At 40.1% G+C, this 26089-nt stretch overlaps 1 protein-coding gene across 6 annotated transcripts in view; it reads left to right on the plus strand.

Annotated features, from left to right (window-relative positions):
* The window catches only part of atp8a2 (ATPase phospholipid transporting 8A2), a 510439-nt gene that overhangs the window by 419287 nt on the left and 65063 nt on the right, over positions 1-26089 (plus strand). For all 6 annotated transcript variants that reach the window (XR_011886570.1, XM_072263012.1, XM_072263011.1 and 3 more), the window contains 6 exons: positions 90-164; positions 3729-3851; positions 14975-15053; positions 21757-21818; positions 25078-25134; positions 25610-25717. Coding sequence is in view for 5 of the 6 variants with exons in the window: in XM_072263012.1 (XP_072119113.1) it covers positions 90-164; positions 3729-3851; positions 14975-15053; positions 21757-21818; positions 25078-25134; positions 25610-25717 (504 nt within the window). In the remaining variant the exon portion in view is untranslated. The remainder of the gene's footprint in view (positions 1-89; positions 165-3728; positions 3852-14974; positions 15054-21756; positions 21819-25077; positions 25135-25609; positions 25718-26089) is intronic.

Consider the following 26089-nt stretch of genomic DNA (forward strand, 5'->3'; position numbering starts at 1 on the left):
CTAAGTTTCTGTTTGTACGCATCTGTTAACTCATTCATGCTGAATGGTTCATTCAGGAATAAACTGTTGACTTTCTTTTTATGTTATAGCTTTGGTTTGCATTTGTCAATGGATTTTCAGGACAGATTCTCTTTGAGCGATGGTGTATCAGCCTCTATAATGTAGTAAGTACATATGAACTCAGTATTCCTATTTCTTCACTATGGATCGTTTCAAAAATTTCCAGTCAAGATAGCGCTGAGCTATGATGTCCATCAAGGTCGTTGCTTCTTGGGTTCGTAGGGATGGTTTGGGTGGTAGTGCAGGGAGCTAGCAGCAGGGATAAGGCGAGTTAGATATCAAGGAAAGTCAGGGAAAGGACCTAGAATGCAGGTTGGAGCTCTCCACAGTAGAAAGCCAGTGAACCCCATGGATGGATGTCGGGTTGGCAAGCACTGAAGATGAAGACCATCTAACCCCCCCGTGACCTCCACCCCCCACCCTGAGGGTGACGAGTTCTGGGATTAAAGGTCCATGCAAGTCCATTGTTTGAGGCCCTGTCATTGGCAAGTTTTGGGGTCAATACTGAAGGTCAAAGACCAAAGTTGGTGAGCCCAGAAACTGAAGCCCAATGTTGGCATGTCTGGAAGTCAGAAGCCCCATGTTTGCAAGTCCAGGCCATAGATAATCCCCCCCAGGTTGGTGAGTCCCGGGGTTGGAGGCCCATGGTATTCTGGAGTTAAAGGCCCAGACTTCAAAGTTCTGTTATCGGGAAGTCCTACAGTCATAGAAACATAGAAACATAGAAAATAGGTGCAGGAGTAGGCCATTCGGCCCTTCGAGCCTGCACCGCCATTTATTATGATCATGGCTGATCATCCAAATCAGACCCCTGCCCCAGCCTTCCCTCCATACCCCCTGATCCCCGTAGCCACAAGGGCCATATCTAACTCCCTCTTAAATGTAGCCAATGAACTGGCCTCAACTGTTTCCTGTGGCAGAGAATTCCACAGATTCACCACTCTCTGTGTGAAGAAGTCAATGCCAAACATCAAACCCTGAAGGTTGAAGACCAAAGTTGGCCAGTTCTAAAGTGAAAACCTAATGGTTGAAGCCCATGGGCTGTTGTGTCCAGAGGTTAGAGGTCCAGAGGTAGCCTGTCCTGATGCAGAAGCCTGTCTTCTATGTGAGAGGATGGGTGGGTGGGAGAGAGGAAAGTGGCATATTTTGCTAGGTTTTTTTTGTTTAATTTTGTTGCTATTGCTTGTGGGCATACTAGGTTGGCTTAGGAAAGTGTGGTGACATTTGCGGCTGACCTCAGCACATCTTTAGGTTGTTAACACAAAGGAAGCATTTCACTGCATGTTTCAATATTTATGTCATAAATAAATGAATTAGAATCTGAAAAAGCAGCTTCTGCTTTATCAGACTTACATAACTTGCGTGTTTAAACTTAAATTTGAAGAAGTGGGTGTAGCAACCCTGAAATAACATTTATCTAGTGGAATGAAAGAAGCACTCTGGACCTCCATAAGAAATGGGAGTCAGAGTAAGCTTTTTCTTTCAGAACCCTGGGGTGGAGTCTATAAGACCATAAGACATGGAGCAGAATTAGGCCATTCAGCCGATCGAGTTTGCTCTGCCATTTCATCATGGCTGATTCCATTTCCCATTCAACTGCTTACACCTGCCTTCTCGCCATATCCTTTGATGTCTTGACAGATCAGGAAACTATATCAACTTTCGCCTTAAATATACCCACGGACTTGGCCTCCACTGCAGTCTGTGGCAGAGCATTCCACAGATTCACTACTCTTTGGCTAAAAAAAATTCCTCCTTACCTCTGTTCTAAAGGGCCACCCCTAAATTTTGAGGCTGTGCCTTCTAGTTGTGGATACCATCATCATAAGAAGCATCCTCTCCACATCCACCCTATCTAGTCCTTTCAACATTCGGTAGGTTTCAATGAGATCCCCCCATGTCCCTCTCAATTCCAGTAAGCTGCCAAAAGTTTCTTATATGTTAACTCCTTCATTCCTAGAACCATCCCCGTGAACCTCCTCTGGACTCTCTCCAATGACAACATATCCTTCCTAAGATATGGGGCCCAAACTGTTGACAATTCTCCAAGTGCAGCCTGACCAGTGTCTCATAAAGGCTCAGCATTATCTCCTTGTTTTTATATTCTATTCCCCTTGAAATAAATGCCAACATTGTATCCCAGATGTTGGGAGGGATTTAAATTAATATGACTGGTGGATGGGAACCAGTATGATAGAGCTGAGGATGTGCTAGCAGCCAACAAGTAGATGATGGGAGTAACATAAATGTAAGGAAGGTCAAGCCAGTAATTGGGTACAAATCCAAACAGAGCAAAGAGTTAAAATGAACCACAGAGACAACACTTAAAAGGACAAAAGATGCAGGACTGAAGGTGCTGTATTTAAATACGCTTAGCATCCAGAATAAGGTGGACAAACTCATGGCGCAATTAGAGATTGGCCGGTACGACATTGTGGGCATCACTGTGTCGTGGCTGAAAGAAGGCCATAGTTAGGAGCTTAACATCAAAGTATATACTTTATATCAAAAGGACAGGCAGGAAGGCATAAATGGTGGTGTGACACTGTTGGTAAGAGATGGAAATGCATCTTTAGAAAGAGGTGACATAGGGTCACCTCTTCCATGATCACATTTTAGGTCATATTTATGCAGAAATAGAGAAAATTCTACAAGATTCACAAACTGACTAGCACTACTGTCCATCCAATTTTAGTTTCTCCCTCCTAGAGTGCAAGATGAATACAGTCATATTATGATCACTGTCTCCTAAATGTACCTTTACCCTAAGTTCTCTATTCAAATCTGGTTCATTATACAACACCCAATCTAGAATTGCCTTTTTGCTGGTAGGCTCAACCACAAGGTGCTCTAAAAATCCATCTTGTAGGCATTCTACAATTTCCTTCTCTTGGGATCCAACTCCAAGCTAATTTTCCCAATCCGCCTGCATATTGAAATCCCCCATGATTATCATACCATTGCCCTTTTTTTATTGCCTCTTTTATCTCCATACATCCTGGCTACTATTTGGATCCCTATATATACTTCCCTTACAGTTTCTTAACTCTACCCGCATTCTGCATCTTCCAATCCTAGGTCACCTCTTTCGGAGCACTTGATTTCATTTTTTACCAATCATGTCCTCTGCCTGCCTCCTTTTAATACAATGGGCATCCTTGGATGTTAAGCTTCCGGTTATGAGCCATGACTCATTGTTGCCAATTGCTAATTGTGTTGCATGAATCATCTACCTTATTCTGTATACTGTGTGCATTCAAATTTTTATTATTGCAAATATTGATGTTTGCTATTTTCTCTGAAGCACTACCTCTTCAACGACAAAAACATTCTCAGTCACTTGTTTGCAACTTTATTTTCGGATGTTTTTCCTAGTTGGTCTCATCCTGGATTGTATCCCACTTCTTCATGAAGTACTTAGATATCCAATGACATCATAAGTACTTCATACATATGACTTAGATTTCAACTTGGCTTTAATGGAGTATGTGTAGTGCACCATTGCATATTATAGCGTTCAGATGCATATTTCATTGTAAAAGTTTTTAAATCTTTCATTTATTTTACTGCGCAGTGTGTGGTATAATAATTTAAGAAGTCACTGAACACCATTGCAGGAATATTTTTTTAATTATTCATTAAAGTAATTTTCATTTAAATCTTTCCAGATTTTCACTGCCTTACCTCCCTTCACAATGGGCATTTTTGAAAGGACTTGTAGCCAAGACAACATGCTGCGATTCCCACAACTTTACAAGATTTCCCAGAATGCTGATTGCTTCAACACAAAGGTAAGTGTTATAGCTTCTCTGTGACAAATAATTTGCAAAAGGCCAACTTCCGTAATTGGAAAGAATAAAAGATTATTTAGAAATTTTGGGTTGGCTTCCTATTTGTTTTGGGTTCAGAGTCTCTTGTGATGTGAAATGAATTCCTGAAACCAAAATGTGCATCATGTATAAAACAATTCCAATTCCAATTTCAGTGTTTGTTTCTCTCACTTTCTAAACTTATAGATTGAGTGACATGTAGGCAAATATGAATCAACAACTGATTTTTTTTGTGTATAAGCAAGCAAGATAAATATTTGAGAAACTTATTTTTGTGTAACCCCTAATAATGTGTAAAATAGCAAAGCTCACCATCTATATTTAAGGAGACAGCCTTATTGCATAGATGTTTCACATACCATTTTGTTCCTTATTACTAACCCTGGCTCTTATTATTTTATCTTTAAAGATTCAGAAGGCAACAGGCCCTTCTGGCCCAACTCTTTAATACTTAGCCAACCTTGAGACTTGACCTCTAACTTTTCAACAGTAACTTGCATTAACATAGTGCTTAACATGGGCAACTCAACAATGACTAGATGGGCCAAATGGTCTATTTCTGCTCCTGTGTCTTCTGGTCTTATCACTTAGCTCTGGCCCTTCTCAGACCCTTCTTCTGTAACTCCAGTCCAGGTATTGCAAAACTCCAGTCCAAATGAAAGGACTATACAAGAACATTTGCATGCAGAACAATTGAAGTAACAAGTAAAAGTCAGAGCTAGGTGGTAAGACCAGAAGACACAGGAGAAAGATTAGGCTGTTCTGCCATTCCATTATGGCTGATTTATTATCCCTCTCAACCCCATTCTCCTGCCTTCTCCCTGTGACCTTTGATGCTCCATCTAATCGAGAACCTCTCAACCTCTGCTTTAAATATATTCAATGACTTGGCCTCCACAACCAATCACACTTAATCAATCAGTCTTAGCTTGATCTCACATTCAAATGTAAGATCAAAGCTCTGTAATCCTACCGCATCTATTTGTGAAAGTCGATTAACAGCTTATCAATTAATGGGAGAAAGGGGTTCCAAGGGCATCCATATCCTCAACAGTAGCAGAGCCCAGTATTTGAATGTTGAAGGAAAGGTAGATCATTTGCTACTATATTTAGCTGAAAGTGGCAATTAGGTGATCCACCTCTGCTTCTTCCTGTGATTTCATCATCCTCAAATATAGTCTGTAGCCACTCCTATCCACTCTGTGTGATATCAAAAGAGGGTTGAGCCCACTGGTATGAAAGCAAAGGTGATGAAATGTGACAAATTTGTCCTAATAGTATTTGCTCTTTAAAACAAGCTGCACTTCCAACCAACTTGATTGCAATACTGGCAAAAGACCATATAATATAGGAGCAGAATTAGGGCATTCTTCTCACTGAGTTTGCTCCACCATTCCATCATGGCTGATTTTTTATCCCTCTCAACCACATTCTCTTGTAACCTTTGGTGCTCATACTAATCAAGAACCTATCAACATCTGCTTGAAAGATAACCATTTAATTGGCCTTCACAGCCATCTGTTGAAATGAATTCCACAGAATCACTACCCTCTAGCTAAAGAAGTTCCACCTTATCTCTGTTCTAAAGATACATCTTTGTATTCTGAGGCTGTGTCCTCAGGTCCAAGACATTCCACTATAAGAAACATCCTCTCCACATCCATTCTATCTTGACATTTCTTTGAAGGTACAGTAAACCAAAAAAGACTGACGACCAATTACATGGACTGGAGACAGCTTCACAGTTTACAAATTAGAAGTGAAAAGATTGATTTGTAAAATCATGAGACTTGCATAATAGTATGTTAAAAATTCATTTGATTGGATGGGTATGATCAACAAATAGGAATGAATATATTACTAATTCCTGTGGTTTCAATTTTGACCAAGTACTGTATTCCTAAAAAGGCCTCCCCTCATCCTTCCTATTAAATTATTATCTTGTATATCATCATTGTGGTTAGAATGGTTATGCAGATGCCTTCAGACACTGATCCTTTAATACGTATTTATTGTCAATCTGGTTAGAATGATTATGCAGTTGCCTTGGAAAACTGATCTTCAAATTATTAAAGCAATGCTCAGAAAATCTTGCACTTCTCATTCTCACATTGTAGCGCAGATTTCAGTGATAGTTAACTCAAAACCATTGATCTTAAGACTCTTTTAGAAAAATAAAGTTGCTTAGAGAAAGGCAATCAACCACTCAAAATAACTGCCTTCCCTGCTATTGTTGGCAATTCAGGAACAATCCTTGTATAATGTAATTAGCTACGGGTTTCATGATGTAAGTTGTGGATAATACTCAAAACTCTTCAAGTTTTAGAGATTTATAAGACAGGATGAAAGCAAACCTAGAGGAATGTACATTTGTACAAAGCTTAAGAAGGGGAGTATTACAGAGGTGCATGGTTACACAGATGGGAGTTTGTAAAGTTGTTGCTTGGCGTGTAACAGTTTTGACATGTTTGTGTGGTAAGAAGATAAGAAAAAGGAGTAGGAGTAGGTCATCTGTCCTCTTGAGCCTGCTCCACCATTCAATAAGATTGTGGCTGATCCAGCCATCGACTCTGCTCAGTTCCCATCTGCTTCAAAAGGGCAACAATCACACCAATGCCCAAGAAGAGCAGGATGAGATGACTTAACAACTATTGTCCAGTGGCATTCACATCTACAGTATTGAAGTGCTTTGAGAGGTTAGTTATGGCTAGAACCAACTCCTGTGAAGACCTGGACCCATTGCAATTGGTCTATAGCCACAATAGGTCTATAGCAGATGTGGTCTCATTGGCTCTTCACACAGCCCTGGATTACCTAGACAATACTAATACTTACATCAGGCTGCTGTTTTTTCACTACAGCTCGACATATAACACAGTCATTCCTACAGTTCTGATCAAAAAGCTCCAAACCTAAGCCTCTATACCTCCCTCTGCAACTTGATCCCTGACTTCCTCACTGGAAGACCAGTCTGTGTTGATTGGAAATAACATCTTTACCTCGCTGATAATCAACACTGGCACACCTCAAGGATGTGTGCTTAGCCCACTGCTCTACTCTCTCTACAGCCATGACTATGTGGCTAGGCACAGCTCAAATGCCGTCTATCAATTTGCCAATGATACAAATATTGTTGGCAGAATTTCAGACGGTGACATGAAGGCATACAGGAGCAAGATAGATCAACTGGTTGAGTGGTGTCACACCCACAATCTTTCTTTTAACGTCAGTAAGACCAAAGAATTGATTATGGACTTTAGAAAGGATAAGACAAGGGAACACATACCAGTCCTCACTGAAGGATCAGAAGTGGAAAGGGTGAGCAACATCTCTGAGGATCTTTCTTGGCCCCAACATATTGATGCAATTACAAAGAAGGCATGACAATGGCTATATTTCATTAGAAGTTTGAAGAGATTTGGTATGTCTCCAAAGACCATCGCAAATTTCTTCAGATGTACCATGGAGGTCATTCTAACAGACTGCATCAACATCTGGTATGGGTGTGGAGGAGCACTGCGCAGGATCGAATGGAGAACAGTCTTTTCATAAAACGGCACCCAATATCTCCTCGCTGATGGCAAGAATAAAGGCAATTGGGCTGCCTGCTTCCACTGTTCTTGATTTATTCAAATTCACTGATTTGCATATCATAGTTCTTTCTGGCCAACAGTGGTGTGGCTGTGTAGGTAAAAAATGAAATCAAATCATTAGAAAGAGGTGACATAGGATCAGAAGATGTAGAATTGTTGTGGGTAGAGTTAAGGAACTGCAAGGGTAAAAAGACTCTGATACGGTATATACAGCCTCCAAACAGTAGCCAGGAAGTGAGCCACAAATTACAGTGGGAAGTAGAAAATGCATATCAAAAAGACAATGTTACAGTAGTCATGGGGGATCTCAATATGCAGGTAGATATGGGAAAATCAGGTTGGTGCTAATTTTGGATCCCAAGAGAGAGAATTTGTAGCATGCCTATGAGATGATTTTTATAGCATCTTGTGGTTGAGCCCACTAGGGAAATGGCAATTCTGGACTGGGTGTTGAGTAATGAACTGGATTGGATGAGGGAGCTTAAAGTAAAGGAACCCTTAGGAGGCAGTAATCATAATATGATAGAATTCACCCTGCAATTTGAGAGAGAGAGAGAGAAGCTGAAGTCGAATGTATCAGTATTACAGTGGAGTAAAGGGAATTGCTGAGGCATGAGAGAAGATTGGAAGGGGACATTAGCAAGAATGGTGGCAGAGCAGCAATGACTGGAGCAATTCAGAAGGCACAGGACAGAAACATCCCAAAGAAGAAGATGTATTCTAAAGGCAGGACGACACAACGGTGGCTGACGAGAGAAGTTAAAACCAACATAAAAGCAAAAGAGAAGGAATATAATAGAGTAAATATTAATGGGAAGTTAGAGGATTGGGAAGCTATTAAAAACCAACAAAAGTCAACTACAAAAGCCATAAGGAGGGAAAAGATGAAATATGAAGGTAAGCTAGCCATAATATCAAAGGGGATATCAAAAGTTTTTCCAGATATACCAGGAGTAAAAGAGAAGTGAGAGTAGATATGGAACCACTGGAAAATGGTGCTGGAGAGGTCATAATGGGGGACACGGAAATTGCAGATGAACTGAATAAGTATTTTGCATCAGTTTTCACTGCGGAAGACACTAGCAGTATGCCAGAAGTTCAAGGTTTTTAGGAGGCAGAAGTAAGCATAGATACTGTTACTGGGGAAAAGGTGCTTGGAAAGCTGAAAGGTCTGGACCAGATAGACTAACCCCCATGGATCTGAATGAGGTGGCTGAAGAGATTGAGGAGGCATTAGTAATGATCTTTCAGGAATCACTGGATTCTGGCATGGTTCCGGAGAACTGGAAAATTGAAAATGCAGTTCCACTCTTCAAGGGGTGAGGGAGACAGAAGATAAGAAGTGATAGGCCAGTTAGGCTAGGCTTGGTGATTAGGAAGATGTTGGAGTCGATTGTTAAAGGTGAGATTTTGGGGTATTTGGATGTACATGGCAAAATAGGCCAAAATCTTGCCTGACAAATCTGTTGGAATTCTTTGAGGAAATAACAAGCAGGATAGACAAAGGGGCATTGGTAGATGATGTGTATTTGGATTTTCAGAAGGCCTTTGACAAGGTGCCGTACAAGGCTGCTTAGCAAGATAAGAGCCCTTGGTATTACAGGAAAGATTCTAGCATGGATAAAGCAGTGGCTGATTGGAAGGAGGCAAAGAGTGGGAATAAAGGGAGCCTTTCTGTTTGGCTGCCGGTGACTAGTGGTGTTCTACAGGGGTCAGTGTTAGGACCGCTTCTTTTTACGTTGTACATCAATGAATTAATAGTTTTGCGGCCAAGTTTGCAGATGATACGAAGATAGATGGAGGGGCAGGTCATGTTGAGGAAGCAGGGAGGCTGCAGAAGGACTTAGATTAAGAGAATGGGCAAAGAAGTGGTGATTGAATATAGTATTGGTAATGTATGGTCATGCACTTTGGTAGAAGGAATAAAAGTTTAGACTACATTTTTAAACAGGTAGAAAATTTCAAAAATCCGAGGTGCAAAGGGACTTGGAGGTCCTCATGCAGGATTCCCTAAAGATTGAGTCTGCAGTGAGGAGGGCAAATGCAGTGTTAGCAATCTTTTTGAGAGGACAGGAATGTAATGCTGAGGCTTTATAAGGCCCTGGTGAGGACTCAGTTGGAGTATTGTGAGCAGTTTTGGACCAATTTGTGCTGACATTGGAGGGAATGAAAGGCTTATCATATGAGAGGTATTTGATGGCTCTGGACCTGTATTCGCTGGAATTTGGATGAACGAGGGGGGATCTCATCTCATAGAAACCTATTGAATATTGAAAGGCCTAGATGGAGTGGAAGTAGAGAGGATGTTTCCTACTGTGGGGGAGTCTAGGACCAAAGGGTATAGCCTCAGAATAGAGGGATGTATTTAGAATGGAGATGAGAAGGAATTTCTTTTGCCAGAGGGTACTGAATCTGTAGAATTCGTTTCCACAGGGGGTTATGGAGGCAAGGTCATTGGGTGTATTTAAGGCGGAGGATTCTTGATAAGTCAGGGCATGAAAGATTATAGGGAGAATGGGGTTGAGAGGGAAATGGATCAGCCTTGATCAAATGGCGGAGCAGATTCAATAGGCAAATGGCCTAATTCTGCTCCTGTGTCTTATGGTCTTATTTTTAACTACCACTCCCAGCTCACACAGACTCACTTTATGTCCTCTACAGTTCTAGTTCATGAAGATACCACCTCATGTTCTAAAATAATCTGCTCTAACCTTGATGAGGGTGATACATAACTTCCGTGCCCCACAATCAGAAGTAATCTTTTTTTTAGTTCTATTTGACACTCCTTGAGCCTTCCTTCTCCCTTTTGATCAAAGGTTGGAAGTCTTATCCGCTTATCATCTATGCTGGCATACTTTATTGCACTTACTGAGATGAATATCAGTAATTTCCCTCCCTTTCAGTTAAGTCAGGTGTTTTCCTCCCACCTCAGTACTGAGGTGTCATTTCCTTCCCTCACTCACCTTTGACCGGAAGACCTTTGCCTTCATTACTGAATCTTTCTCATTCCATCCTTCTTTCCACATTAGCATACCTACTTGTATGCTGAATTTCTCCTGAATCAGATCAGTTCACTTGTAGGGCTAGCTAAAAGATTTCTGCCCAGGTTATGCAAAAGCCGAAGCTACAATGGCATTAGGACAGGTGATTACCTAAATTGCTCATTGTCTGGAAACCAAATGTAATATGTGATATAAATCATATAACTAGATCATATAGAATAGAATTTTTGGTCAACTTTAATACAAAGCAACTGTTTCAACTCCCCCCCCCCCCCAAGGATGAAGAAGAAATAATATTCCTACTCCTGATTGCTGTGCAGGTATTCGCTGATGTAGTCTTTAGGTAGATTATCATTTCAAGCATACTACCAACTTCCACCACACAAATATAATTTATCAACATCCATGATGTTTTTGATGAGGTACTGAGAGTTATCAGAATTCGTATGGGCGTAGTACAGCACAAATCAGCACCATAAGTAGATGAGAAATAACGTGTAAATTTGAAGGATTATAGTTTGGTAGTTAAAATTATGTTTGTCCAATATTTCAAAGAGAACAGTTTGGTCATTCTAAGCAGAGTCTCTGAAGACACTGACTAAAAAAGAACTGTATAATAGACAGGCACATCTGTTGTCGTTCTCTATAATTAAGCTGGAAATAATACTTCACTGTTGAAGTGAGGGAAAGTGGCAGAATTAGCTGAACGGAGGGAAGTGATGGTATTCATCAACAAAACATGCAGGGGAGAATGCCAGCAGTAACCATGGTAACTCCAATATTGGAAAGGTTTACACATTCCATCCTAATAAGGATCTAAAATCTGCATCACTGCTTCTGGGTTTCTGAAAGGTTTTAAAAATGTATTCTACCAGTTCCTAGAATGAAACCCAATAAAGTGGTAGTAGGACTAAATGATGGATAATGCAAATGTCTAGAAACCAACATTCCTTCAGCAACCATGGCTCACGATTGAAGTTAACCCTACAATAACAGTGATCCCAAATTGGATTCATGCCCAGATAACCACAGACCATGATCAAAGTTATCAATGGCAGTCCTAGTTACTGGCCTTCCCAGTACTTTAGTCAATTAATTTTGAAACTACTGTGTACAAAAATGCTTTTCAAAATACTTTTTCATCTTATGTTGGGTTGAAATACAATCCATGTGTTTAAGAAAGAATGTAAACTATGATACCACTATATAAATTTGCCATGAGTGCAAGATGTTTGCATTAGTTGCCATTTTAATGGTGTCGAGTGTCCAGGGCAGGAATATTGAACCTCATGATTCTGAGTCTTGCTCAGAATGAAACAGCAAGTGACATTGAGTGAAGTTATTCCCTTTGGTTCAAGAGCCTGATGGTTGAGGGGCAATAACTGTTCCTGAACCTGGTTGTTTGAGTCCTGAGGCTCCTGTACTTTCTTCTTGACGGTAACAATGAGAAGCCTGCATGTCCTGGATGGTGAGGTCTCCAATGATGGATGCCGTTTTCCTGCAACAACACTTCATGTAGATGTGCACAATGGTGGGAAGGGCTTTACCCATGATGGACAGGTCATATCCACAACTTTTTGAAGGATTTTCCATTCAATGGCATTGTTGTTTCCATACCAGACAATGATGCAGCCAGTCGATGTAGTCTCTACTACACATCTATAGAAGCTTGTCAAAGTTTTAGATATCATGCCGAATCTTCGCAAATTCCTTAGGAAGTAGGGGTACTGCCGTGCTTTCTTCATAATTGCACTTGCAAGCTGGGCCCAGGACAGGTCCTCCGAAATTTTTTAAAAAACAAGGATTTTAATGTTCCTAATCCTCTCCACCTCCAATCCTCCAATGAAGACCAGCTCATGGACCTCTGGTTACTGTTGCCCACAGATGTAGAAGGATTCTTCATTGCTATTTCCATAACAGTTTGTTCGACCGGTCAGGTTTGTTAGCCCTGAGCTGAACCCCCAAACATGGCAGACCAGTGGACCGCACTTAACCTGACCTCTACCCTTTGACCTAGGTGGAATATGTGACCCTACAAGATTATGGCCCTGACTCCAGCCAGCATTCAGTACTGTGCGAGAGTCTCAGGCTCATATATATAGTTAGGGTGCCTAGTACTGTATTTGTCAATGTGGAGCAGAGAGCAAGTTTGTAAATCTAGTGGGAGCAAAAGATGTCGGGAATGGAAAAGTTGGAGTGTTCTGGGAGGGGTGTGGGACAGATGGCTGAGAAAGAGTACTGGGGCGGGTTGTGGTGTGGGTGCAGACACGCACCGCACTGAGACACCAGGCAAGGTCATTTAATTCCAAACAGTTGGTTTATTGATCATTACAAAATGCCTTATGGTGCTTCCTGCTCCCTCTCTTCTCCCGTCCTCTTTTCCAAACCATCTCCTCTTCCTGTCTTCTTCCCACTCTCAGTTTACAATATCAGAATCAGGTATGCCATTACTCACGTGTTTTTTTTGCAGAAGCAGTACAGTGCAATGCATAAAATTGCTTCAGTACTGTGCAAATGTCTTAGGCACCCTAGCTATATATATGTGGCCAAGACTTTTGCACAGTACACTAGCACTCCGGGTCATTCAGACACGCAAGCCTCCAAACCATGACAAGGTTGTGGTTCTCCTGGAGGATTTTCCTCCGCTACCACAAGATGATTATTTTAATAACTATACTTGTGGAGATATTTATAGTGATCTGCAAAATCAGCATGGCCACATGAAGGAGTACATGCATTTCTTGATGGTAGCTAGTTCATTTGTTTGGATGGAACAAAAAAAAACAAAGTTAATGGATTATATATCTCTTGCACTATATAAGAAACAGCAAGAAGAGAAGGCTTTTTGTCTATTTGAGACTTCTCTGTTGTTCATCAAGATCAAGGCTAATCTATCTCAGTGCCATTTTCCTTCATATCCAAAAAAAATTAATATCTTTGTTTTGAATTAACTCAGTGCCCGAATATCCTCCAAAATAGAGAACTCTAAAAATTCACCAAAATCAGTGTGAAGTTGTATCTCCCTATTTCATTCCTAATTCTAAGAATCTGACTCAGGGTTCTACACTTCCATTCTGAAAAAATGTTCTCTCTGAAACCAGACTATTAGACTTTTTGAGAATATTTTAAGTTTTGATAAGATACCTTCTCATTCTTCTGAACTCCAGTTCAGTCTTCCCTTTTATGCCAAATGCACCACCTATGTCATCTATGTCACAGATAGACAAATCTGTGTCTATTGTAAGTATATCCTCCTAATGCCGGGAGTGTAACCAAGTTCTACTTAATTGTGATAAAACACGTACATGTATGCTCTTGTAATAAAGGCGAACATGACATTAGCCTTCCTGATCTCTTTTATCTCACAGGCAGAGGAACCTGAAGACCCACACTCAACGTTTTCGGAACAGCTTCTTCTCTGCTGCCGTCTGATTTTTTAATGTTTCATGAACACTACCTTGCTATTCTTCTTTTGCCCTGTTTATTTATTTATTATTGTAACTTATTTTTCTTGCGTCTTGCAGTGTGCTGCTGCCACAAAACAACAATTTTCGTGACAGATGTCAGTGATAATAAACCTGTTTCTGTTTCTGCTTGTCGTCTCTGCATCTTTGCCAGTGTGCATAACTTTAAATTCCCTGTGGCCCAAATGTCCAACTCTTTAAGTCTACTCTATATGTATTCCAAAGATGCACGTCCGTTCGGAGAAGAACTTCCTCTTCATCTCAACAAGTGACCTCTAAACCCGATGATCTGTCTCTTCTAATTCTGGTATCCCTCACTGGGGAAGCACTCTCACAGAATCTACTTAGTCAAGCCATTCTTAATCTTGTGTGTTTCACTGAGATCACCTCTGCTTCTTCTAAACCTGAGTGCAAGGCCAAATCTGCTCAATCTTTTCTTGTAGGTTGTCCCATCATTGCAGAAATCAATCCTCATACACAGCCTCCAGGCTAGAATGTCTGCGTAGTACTGCAACTGTGGCCCTACCAAAGCATTGTTCAGTCACTGCAATACTACAGTTTTGTTTTTATGGTTAAGTTAACATTAGATACATTGAAAAAACATTTCATACATTTTAGTTACTGGGATCCAGTGGAAATTTTGAGCCAAGTCTCATCCAATAGATAATTACATTGTGAATTTAAAACAATAATGTTAAACAATAATACTACTGCTCATGCATATTTGTGACTCACTTAAAGGTGGATTGCATTTTCTTGGTATAGAAGCTTTTCATTATTCTTATTTGTAAAGATATGGCGAAATACACTGAGATTAAAATTAATGTTGACTCAAGTTCATTCTCTCGAGATGCATTTAGCCACAGCCAGCTAGATCTTGGTAATGTTGGAATATTTTGAAATGTTTCTACTAGCTGAGACAGTAGTTGTAGACAAGTTGAGTAGATTTATGTTTTGTGTGTGGGTGTCTGGAAGCAAACGAGTAAATAGACTAAGTGCTGACTGGAAATTTGTTTTCCCCACAGGTTTTCTGGGGTCACTGCATAAATGCTTTGATCCATTCCATCATTCTCTTCTGGATTCCACTAAAAACACTTGAACAAGGTAGTCAATCTATTATTATTGATTTTAGGAACTGTTGCAAATACTGTCATAAAAATATGTCGTTTACATATAGTGCGTTAGTTAAACAGAGTATCATTTAAAGTTTGCATGAGAAAAACGAACTCTTAAGTTGCATAGTATTTTTGAAATGGAGATTTTAGTTTTTGGTTGAAATTTTTTACTTTATGTTTTTGCTGCTGGAAATAAGTTGCTATTAAAGTTGCTATGTGAAAGTATGTTATAGAACATTAACTTGATACAAGCTTCACTGTACACTAATTACATAAATACTCCTGATTGTCAACACCTTCAATTAAGAAAATAACTCAAAGGGGATGGGCTGATACAGAGGGATGGAGATCTCCTATTTATCTTCTGAGACATAGGTTTAAATTCAAGCCAGCCTGAAACGATGAAAGTCTTCTTGAAAGAATGGTGTAAGTTAGACTGTCTCAGCTCCCAGTGGATGTGAACAGTCTGCACAGAATTGGCTGTATCATTTTTATATGTTTGTAAGAATAGCTAATGTGGGAAATGGAACTGTCACACAGGAACAGTAAGTATTGGCATCTTAGACTAAGGTTAAGGCATGCCATTGGGGGATAGTAGAAACAGCTTTAACTGTGACTAACCTATGCAGTACTTGAGCTCGAGGTATCTTGTGCAAAACTAGATGCAAGAAGGAAGAAAATATATTCTATTTCCAAGTTCTGAGATTTTTTTAAAAATGCCAAACTGCTCAAAAAATTACAAATCAAGCAATAACTTAGAGTGGTTAATAAAGAAATGTTATTTTGCTGCATTCCCCTGGTTAGTTTGGAATTCATAAGGACTATAGCCTTCCCACTGTGTGTATGTAAATTTCAGCTGTAATTTGACATTTTGGATCCTATTATACTTGCAGCTAGTAAATGACATGACAGTGCTGCAGAAATAAAACCTGCAGATTTTCGTATTGGAGGAAAATGCTCCACTATTATATCAGCGATTTTTTAAAAAGGAAGTTGGAATGCAGGAGGCACTTTTTAGTTGTCTACCTGTCTTCAATGAGAGAAGAAGGAAGCATGCAACCCACAAATTTTATTAGTATATAAAATATTCTATTCCTGAATTTCATAAATATAATCTACCTAACTGTCTCCTATGCCTTAGCCAAAATTTTCCATGTACACTCAGCTCTCAGCACTCCTGTTCTCTAATTACTGTTAAACTTCTTGTAATCCAAATACTATAAACTTGGCTATGCAGAGAACAAAGATCACTATATATATATATGCTACAGATTTGATGTGGGCAGAATTTATCATGGAAATAATAAATTGGTGTGGATGAAATCATTGTGATAGGATCAGGATGGTTCGAGTATGCAAAGGAACTATGAACCTAGAATTAACCAGTCAATAACCCTGAACACTATCTAACTGCTGGATTTGCTTTGATTAGTGGAGTAGGGAAGAAGACAATAGTCGTCAAGGAGAAGCTGTTGGAAATACTCCCTAGGGTAGATCAGCATGGTGATGTTGAGGAAATCCCTTTGCTGTAGAAAATGCCCACCTCTGCTTTTTAAAGAATTGTTTGACTCAGGAGTAGAACTCCAGTATTATAAGCTAGAAATATTAACAGAGAATCTCAAGCCTTGATACCTTTCAGATTTCTGAATTTCATGACAGCCCATTTATGACTAAGATGAGAAGAAATTTCCACCAAAATGAATCACAATCTTCTAGTTCTCTGCCCAAGAGGTTTATGTGTGTGAATTATTGAGCAGTCCAAGATTCCCCATTGACCAGAAACTCATGTGAATCAGCCACATAAATGTTATTGCCCCAAGAACAGGTCAAACTTGTGGAAAATAACTCCCCTCCTGACATTATAAAATCTCTCCACCGTCTCTAAGGGTATATTAGTGCAGTCATGAAATAATCTGTACCCAGCTGATGAGTGTAACTCCAGTAATAGAAAGTTGAGACTGTTCAGGCCATCCGCCCCAGTGTTATGTTCCTTCCATGGCTGCAGTGTATACCATCTACAAATGCAGCTCAATTAGTCACCTAGCTATTCCTACAGCATCTCACAAACCCATCATATCCATCACCAAGATCCACACGTCATGGAAACAGGCTGCTCTCTAAGTCACACATTATCCTGATGTAGAAATATATCAGTATTCCTTCACTAGGTCTAAATGTTGGAACTCCCTACTAACAGCTGGGTGGGCTCACCTCCATTTTTTCAGTGGAAATAAGGAATGGGCAATAAAGCTGTCTTTGTCAGCACTTACAAATCCTAATTAATAAATGGATCTTAAAATTATCATAATAATAATTCATTAGTTTTGAATTCCAAAGGTAGCAAGGGAACTAGAGATCTGGTGTAATTTGTAGATGATCAGCCGTGATCTTTTTGAATAATAAATCAAGTTCAAGATGCTGGATGAATGGCTCCTGTTCCTTTTAATCTAATGTCATTGTGTAAACGTCTCCCAAGCTGAAGTCATATGTTCAAACTTGCTAGTTCTGCCTTCGATGACTACTGAAGTCCTTGGTGCTTCTAAGTATTCAATATATCAGGAAACATTTTGCTAGCAACTGCTTGTGGAGACACTTACGCTCCAACTAAGTTCCTTCTTGTGTTAAATTATTCTTCCCATTACTGTTCACCTTTGGAACCTTGAACTTACCTAAGTATTTCAGTATGCGTGATTAGAACTGATCAGTATTTCTGTGGGTTCTGATGGAAAATCATTATTAGTAAATTAGGTTTTTAGATGTATCCCATTTTCTTCATCTTCAACAGAAGAAACACCTTCAAAAGTTATACGCTGATGTTTAGTGGACATAGAGGTGCTCAAAAGAATCAATTTTTTTAATATTATGGTTGTTGCTTTGGATCTTGAATACCCAACAAAGTCTCATTCTTCACTACCACCCCTCCCCTGCAGATTCTTCCTCTGGGTCTCACTTCTGGATGTTTCTGACCCTCTGCAAAAAGAGAAATTTGAGGAATTCTCACCCAGCCACTTGCATAAACAGAGTATTAATTTGGGCTATTGTGTCCTTCAATAAAAATAACATTAAACCTTTAGAGTAATCCAATAGGAAATTATAAAATGTTTATTTTTCTTGGAGTCTTTCACATCCTTTTTGGGTCTTAATTAAAAACATTTTGAAGTTAAATTGCTATTATAGTACAGGAAACACAGATCCCACAAACAGCTGTGTGAAAATATCCTGTTTTCACTCATGTTGAATGATAGATAAATATTTGCCTGAACACTCATTCTCTTCTTAGAAATAGTGTTATGGTCTTATTAGTACACATGGGAGAGCAGTCAGACTCTCAACTTAACAGCTTACCAAATATTGATACCACTGATTGTGGAGCAGTTCCTCTGGAGAGTTGGTCTTTATTTCTGTGCTCAAATGTCTGGAGTGTTACCATCTGAACTACAGGTGCCATTCTTGTGGCTAATATTACTTGTGTTACCTTGTGGTAGCAGCAGTGATGTTTGAGGGCAAGCAGCGAGTCATTGGGGCAGCATGGTAGTGTAGCAGTTAGCGTAATCCTATTACAGCGCCAGCAACCCAAGTTCGGTTCCGCCACTGACTGTCAGGTTTGTACGTTCCCCCATAAGCACATGCATTACTTCTGGATGCTCCAGTTTCCTCCCATGTTCCAAAGGTGTAGGGGTTAGCATACTAATTGGTCACATGGGTGTAACTGGGCAGCATGGGCTTGTTGGGCCAGAAGAGCCCATTACCATTTATCTCTAAACTAAAACATAAAGTAAGGTAACTTGCAACTTTCTCAGCGAAATAGGTTAGGTGTGAGAAGGTTTTGATCAAAATGAGATTCCTTGGTCAGTGCAGGATGATGAAAGCAACATCTGCCATGACCTTACTGAATAGTACAATGGGAATGTGCAAGACAGGTATATTCCAGAAAAGAAGTTTTCGAGTGGAAAAAGGATGCAACCGTGGCTGACAAGAGAAGTCAAAGCCACAGTGAAAGCTAAGGAGAGGGCATACAAGGAAGCAAAAATTAGTGGGAAGACAGAGGATTGGGAAGTCTTTAAAACCTTACAAAAGGAAACCAAGAAGGTCATTAAGAGAGAAAAGATTAACTATGAAAGGAAACTAGCAAATAATATCAAAGAGGATACTAAAAGCTTTTTCAAGTATATAAAGAGTAAAAGACAGGTGAGAGTAGATATAGGACCGATAGAAAATGATGCTGGAGAAATTGTAATGGGAGATGAGGAGATGGCAGAGGAACTGAACAAGTATTTTGCATCAGTCTTTACTGAGGAAGACAGCAGGATACCGGACACTCAAGGGTGGCAGGGAAGAGAAGTGCGCGCAGTCACAATTACGACAGAGAAAGTACTCAGGAAGCTGAATAGGCTAAAGGTCGATAAATCTCCTGGACCAGATGGAATGCACCCTCGTGTTCGGAAGGAAGTAGCTGTGGAGATTGCGGAGGCATTAGCGATGATCTTTCAAAAGTCCATAGATTTTGGCATGGTTCCGGAAGACTGGAAGATTGCAAATGTCACTCCGCTATTTAAGAAGGGGGCAAGGAAGCAAAAAGGAAATTATAGACCTGTTAGCTTGACGTCGGTGGTTGGGAAGTTGTTGGAGTCGATTGTCAAGGATGAGGTTACAGAGTACCTGGAGGCATATGACAAGATAGGCAGAACTCAGCATGGATTCCTTAAAGGAAAATCCTGCCTGACAAACCTATTACAATTTTTTGAGGAAATTACCAGTAGGCTAGACAAGGGAGATGCAGTGGATGTTGTATATTTGGATTTTCAGAAGGCCTTTGACAAGGTGCCACACATGAGGCTACTTAACAAGATAAGAGCCCATGGAATTACAGGAAAGTTACATACGTGGATAGAGCGTTGGCTGATTGGCAGGAGACAGAGAGTGGGAATAAAGGGATCCTATTCTGGTTGGCTGCCGGTTACCAGTGGTGTTCCGCAGGGATCAGTGTTGGGGCCGCTTCTTTTTACATTGTACATCAATGATTTGGATTATGGAATAGATGGCTTTGTGGCTAAGTTTGCTGACGATACGAAGATAGGTGGAGGGGCCGGTAGTGCTGAGGAAACGGAGAGTCTGCAGAGAGACTTGGATAGATTGGAAGAATGGGCAGAGAAGTGGCAAATGAAGTACAATGTTGGAAAGTGCATGGTTATGCACTTTGGCAGAAAAAATAAATGGCAGACTATTATTTAAATTGGGAAAGAATTCAAGGTTCTGAGATGCAACGGGACTTGGGAGTCCTCGTACAGGATTCCCTTAAAGTTAACCTCCAGGTTGAGTCGGTAGTGAAGAAGGCGAATGCAATGTTGGCATTCATTTCTAGAGGAATAGAGTATAGGAGCAGGGATGTGATGTTGAGGCTCTATAAGGCGCTGGTGAGACCTCACTCGGAGCACTGTGGGCAGTTTTGGTCTCCTTATTTAAGAAAGGATGTGCTGACGTTGGAGAGGGTACAGAGAAGATTCACTAGAATGATTCCGGGAATGAGAGGGTTAACATATGAGGAACGTTTGTCCGCTCTTGGACTGTATTCCTTGGAGTTTAGAAGAATGAGGGGAGACCTCATAGAAACATTTCGAATGTTAAAAGGCATGGACAGAGTGGATGTGGCAAAGTTGTTTCCCGTGATGGGGGAGTCTAGTACGAGAGGGCATGACTTCAGGATTGAAGGGCGCCCTTTCAGAACAGAAATGCGAAAAAATTTTTTTAGTCAGAGGGTGGTGAATCTATGGAATTTGTTGCCACGGGCGGCAGTGGAGGTCAAGTCATTGGGTGCATTTAAGGCAGAGATTGATAGGTATCTGAGTAGCCAGGGCATCAAAGGTTATGGTGAGCAGGCAGGGCAGTGGGACTAAATAGGATAAAATGGATCAGCTCATGATAAAATGGCGGAGCAGACTCGATGGGCCGAATGGCCTACTTCTGCTCCTTTGTCTTATGGGTGTAAGAGATCAAGTAATCTAGCCCTGCTTCTATTTTTTTATGTTCTTATGCCTGATGCTACTTGGTTCAAATGACTGGCCTTTGATATCACTGTGAAGCAGATCAGAGATCAGTTCCTTTTTCCCATGTAATCAAAAGGTTAAACTATAAATCCTTCAAATGTGCGTTATACATTTTGTTCTTCTGCACAATACCTACGGAATCCTACTTGTTCCAGACTAAGGTATTAAAGAAGGAGCTGCTGTCATTATTATTATTCCCAGCAAGAGAAAAATATCTCAATTGGACCGAACTAAACAAAATTCCCTCATTTATACAAAAGAACAAAAACCTCTCCAAAAGTTCCAGCAATGTACCTGAGAAGCAACCTCATGACTGAAATTTTAAGACCAGGCACCTGCTGAATTTCCACTATTTCTCCTGAAGCTCCTCATTGAATGGCCCAATTTGCAACACTGCAGTACTAAAATAATCTGTTTGGGAGAATCATGAAGCTTCTAAGGTATCATTTTTCCAAGTAAGGTATGCATTGCTTAAATTGTAATATGAAATAATTCCAATATTTTAAGTTCAGGAATATACAGTAGATGGTTCCACACATGATTATGAATATTTTTTAAATGGTGGTGATATACAGAGCAATCATTGCAGAATCCACAAAGTAATTTCTGTATATAAATGTAGTCATATTTCTATCCCTTTTTTTCCAGATACAATTTTTATGAGTGGATATGCTATGGACTACTTAGTTCTTGGGAACATTGTTTATACAGTAAGTTTAGCAATCCCCATAATATCATGAAAAGCAATGCTAAAAATTTCAATGTTGTCAATTGTCTGATAATATATTAAGTTTGTTTCTGTTGGCAAATATTTCTAGATGAAGTACATCTTATTAAATAGTGACATGCTTATCTTTTTAAAAGACAAGTGTAAATTATAAGTTTTACATGGACCTTTTTAGCTGAACCTAAGCTAGTATCATAAATATCAGTCCACAAGGTGCCCTTTACTCTTTATACATCTAGCGTTAAAGTTGCCATTGCTATTTCAACTAGAGTTGTCCTGTTATCCAGTAATGGTGTACTTAAAATAGCCATTACGATCCAACATCTGTACATAAATTTTGGAGCCAGTATTTTTTTTTAGTTTGAACAGCAGTCAGGTTATTCTTCAGCTGGCTAACTTTGTTCCATATAGAATGGCTCTTCTTTGAAAACAAAGCAGAAAATTGTGTCAATCCAGAACTAATCTTTTTACATCTGGAAGAGAAAAGATATCTGCCTGAGAATTTTAGCTACTCCTGAATTGGAGCACTGATATAGCATTGTGCAGTTCATCTACATGTGTTCACGTGGGTGAAGTTTAGATATGGTTTTAGGTGGCAATTGTGTAAAAGGGCAAATACCTTCTAGATAATTAAATCTAACTTGGCTGATAACACACAAAATGCTGGAGGAACTCAACAGGCCAGGTGGCATCTGTGGAAAAGAGTAAATAGTCGATGTTTCAGGCCAAGACCCTTCTTCAGGACTGGGAATAAAGATGAGAAATTAGTGCAAGAAGGTGGGGAGGAGGGGAGGAAGAAATACTAGGTGGTAGGTGATAGGTGAATCTGGGAGGGGGGGAAGGGGTGAAGTAAAGGGCTGGGAAGCTAATAGATGAAAGAGATAAAGAACTGGAGAAGGGGGAATCTGATAGGCCAGGGTAGAAGATAATGCCAGAAAGGGAAGGGAAGGAGCATCAGAGGGAGGTGATGGGCAGGAAAGGAGTTAAGTGAGAGGAGAATGGGAATGGTGAAGGGGAGGATTAACGGAAATTCAAGAAATCAGCGTTCATGCCATTAGGTAGGAGGCTACCCAGAAGGAATATAAGGTGTGCTGCTCCTCCAGCCTGAGTGTGGTCTTATCACAACAGTAAAGGAGGCCATGGACCGACATGTTGGAATGGGAATGGGAAGTAGAATTGAAGTGGGTGGCCAACAGGATATCCCACTTTTTCGGCAGGCGGAACGTAGCTGCTCGACAAAGTGATCTCTCAATCTACATCGGGTCTCACCGATATACATGAAGCCACACAGGGAGCACCGGATACAGTAGATGGCCCCAACAGGTTCAGAGGTGAAGTGTTGCCTCACCTGGAAGGACTGTTTGAGGCCCTGAATGGTAGTGAGGGAGGTGGTGTAGGGGCAGGTATGGAACTCGTTCCACTTGCAAGGGTAAGTACCAGGAGGGAGATCAGTGGGGAGGGATGAATGGACAAGGGACTCGCATAGGGAGTGATCCCTGCAGAAAGTGGAAAGTAGGTGGGTGGGAAAGATGTAATTGGTGGTGGGATCCCATTGGAGATGGTGGAACTTGGCTAGCAGCACTTTGCACTGTTAAATCTTGTTAGGGTTCCATAAGTTTACACCGCACTTGCAAATGTTTGTAGCCAAAATGGCAGATGAAGATGCCTCCCAGCTCCTCTACATCCCCCACACACGACCTCTCCACTTTCCATTACTCAGACCACAATCTCCGTCATTGTATCAGAGGTGGAAAAGAGGAAGGAAGGTGAATTGTGCCATTTTCCAGGCAGGACCTAGTAGGAAGTGTTCACTGATAATCTATTAGAAGTGATGCTATCAAGACACTGGACCAATGCAAAAAAAAAATTCCTTGACCTCACTGGATGTGAGAATACAAATTGAGTTTTTTTTGGCTAAGTTATAGAATGTAAAAGCATGGGGCTCCTGTGGGAACTGTATAAAATGTAATTTAGACTAGAGCAGAAAACTATGTGAGGACTTGGCGTAAAAGACATTTACAAGGCTGATGAACTTCACCAAGGATCAGAGATTGGCTGTTGTTGGAAAACAGCAGCAGCTTAAGGAAAATACAGTTAAGTGAATAAAATTATAAAAGGCTTGGTTATTAAGTTAACTTAATTGAGCCCAGTAATGTAATTTGAGATAATTGTTGGGAGTTCCTTCAGAGTGCTGTTGATCTGGGCCCTACTGCCCAAAGAGTGATGCAGGCTAAAGCCTCCATTTAATTTTGCATCACTCACACCCCTCTTCACAGCAATGGGAACTGCGAGCAGTTTCAAACTCCTGGAAGTGTACATTTCATACAATGTCTATACTTCCCGAGGAGGCTGAAGAGAGCTGGACTATGCACATCCATACTCACAACCTTCTACATCCTGACATGCTGCGTCACCATGTAGTGCAGAAATTGCACTAGGGCGGACAGGAGGGCTCTACAATGGGTAGTTAAGACTGCCCAGTGCATCATTGTGATCACCCTACCCACCATTGAGGATACAGGTACAGAATAGTGCCGGAAAAAGGCCAGCAATATCATGAAGGATATCATTCACCCTGTTTATGGACTGTTTCTTCCACACGGCATCCATGTCAGGACCACCAGACTCAAAAACAGTTACTTCCCCCTTGCCATCAGGCTGATCAACATCTCCACCTATTAACCCACCCACCACCACCACTACTATATCATTTTATGTACAGATACTTCTGTACCTAGCATCACCTTATGTACATACAATCGATTTATGTATGTAAGCTAATCTTATGTATTTATTATGTTCTTTATGCTAATCGTGTTTTTTAATGCTGCATTAAATCCAGAGTAACAATCATTTGTTCTCCTTTCCACTTGAGTAATGACGAATGATATTAAACAATCTTGAGTCTTGGATCATCTCGTAGCTTAAGAACTACCCCAACGAGTACTTCCAGTTATAACCTACAAGGCTGCAAGTGAACAACCAGAATGCTGAATTAACCAGAGATCTTACTTTGTCCGGGGGCTGAACACAATGGTTTTCTCCGAGTCATAAATTCCTCATTACTATGATTTTATTTTAAAAATGTAATAAGCCCTTCTGTAAAACCACCAATGCATAGACTTAATCAAATTTAGCAGCTGAAGTCCATTAAATTTTGAAATTTATTACATCCTTATTTCCTAAATTGCATCACTATCATCTATTGTGATTTATTAACATATTTCCATCTCTTTCTGCAGTATGTCGTTGTAACTGTATGTTTGAAAGCTGGCTTTGAGACAACTGCATGGACAACGGTAGGCATAATTACTATTATAAATTTTAAAACCCATATAATAAAGTACATGTTGGAAATATCAGTTAATCTCTTCTACCGAAGTTTAACTCTTTGGGGATGCAAGGGATTCTGAGTCCTGTAGTTGTAAATCTTTTCCTTCATCAAGTTTTACAATTATTCTGACTGGAATACCATATGAAATAATATTGACAATTAAGTACAAAACATACATAAAAATAGTTTTGCCTTTTACTGTATCTACGTTTATACTGAAATGTTGGTACATCAACAAAACAATTTAGATAAAATAGGTGGGTAATGTACTTTTTTTAACTAAATTGCTTAATTCCAACTGACCGTTTTGCAGGCAGGACGTACACTAATTAATTTGGCCTCAAATGATGGAAAAATAAATGTTGTGCTTTACTGAGACCTAGAAATGTCTCCAGGCAGTGTGCAGTAATGTTATTTTTTAATATATTTCTTTTATCTAGTTCAGTCACTTGGCAGTGTGGGGCAGCATATTGTTGTGGTTGATCTTTCTGGCTATCTACTCTGTTTTCTGGCCCACCATACCTCTAGCACCAGACATGCTTGGACAGGTAGGATTTGTCTTTTCATCTAAAATTGTTCTAGCTGATGAAATATGATAATCTTTAAACACTGTAAAGTTGTTGAAAGGGAGACTTTTGCCAATAAACCACTTAGGCAAAACGGAAAAGCAAAGAGCTATAAAGTTATTAGGAGATTTTTAAAAGGTTACTGCTGTGCTAATACAGGCAAACCCTGTGTTACAGGAGAGTGAGGGAGCAGCATTCCTATAATATAGTACATAACGTGGTTTTTCATAATGCAGAGGTGTGTCATCTGCACAAGTCAAGAAACACAAGTTGAAAAGAAGTAAATGTTGTGATTATTTTTTTTCACATAAATTCTGTAAGAGTGCATGTTTTCCATATCTCAAACTCTTGGAG

The sequence above is a fragment of the Mobula birostris genome, chromosome 7 (assembly GCF_030028105.1).
Source record: "Mobula birostris isolate sMobBir1 chromosome 7, sMobBir1.hap1, whole genome shotgun sequence".
In the NCBI taxonomy this organism is placed as follows: Eukaryota; Metazoa; Chordata; class Chondrichthyes; order Myliobatiformes; family Myliobatidae; genus Mobula; species Mobula birostris.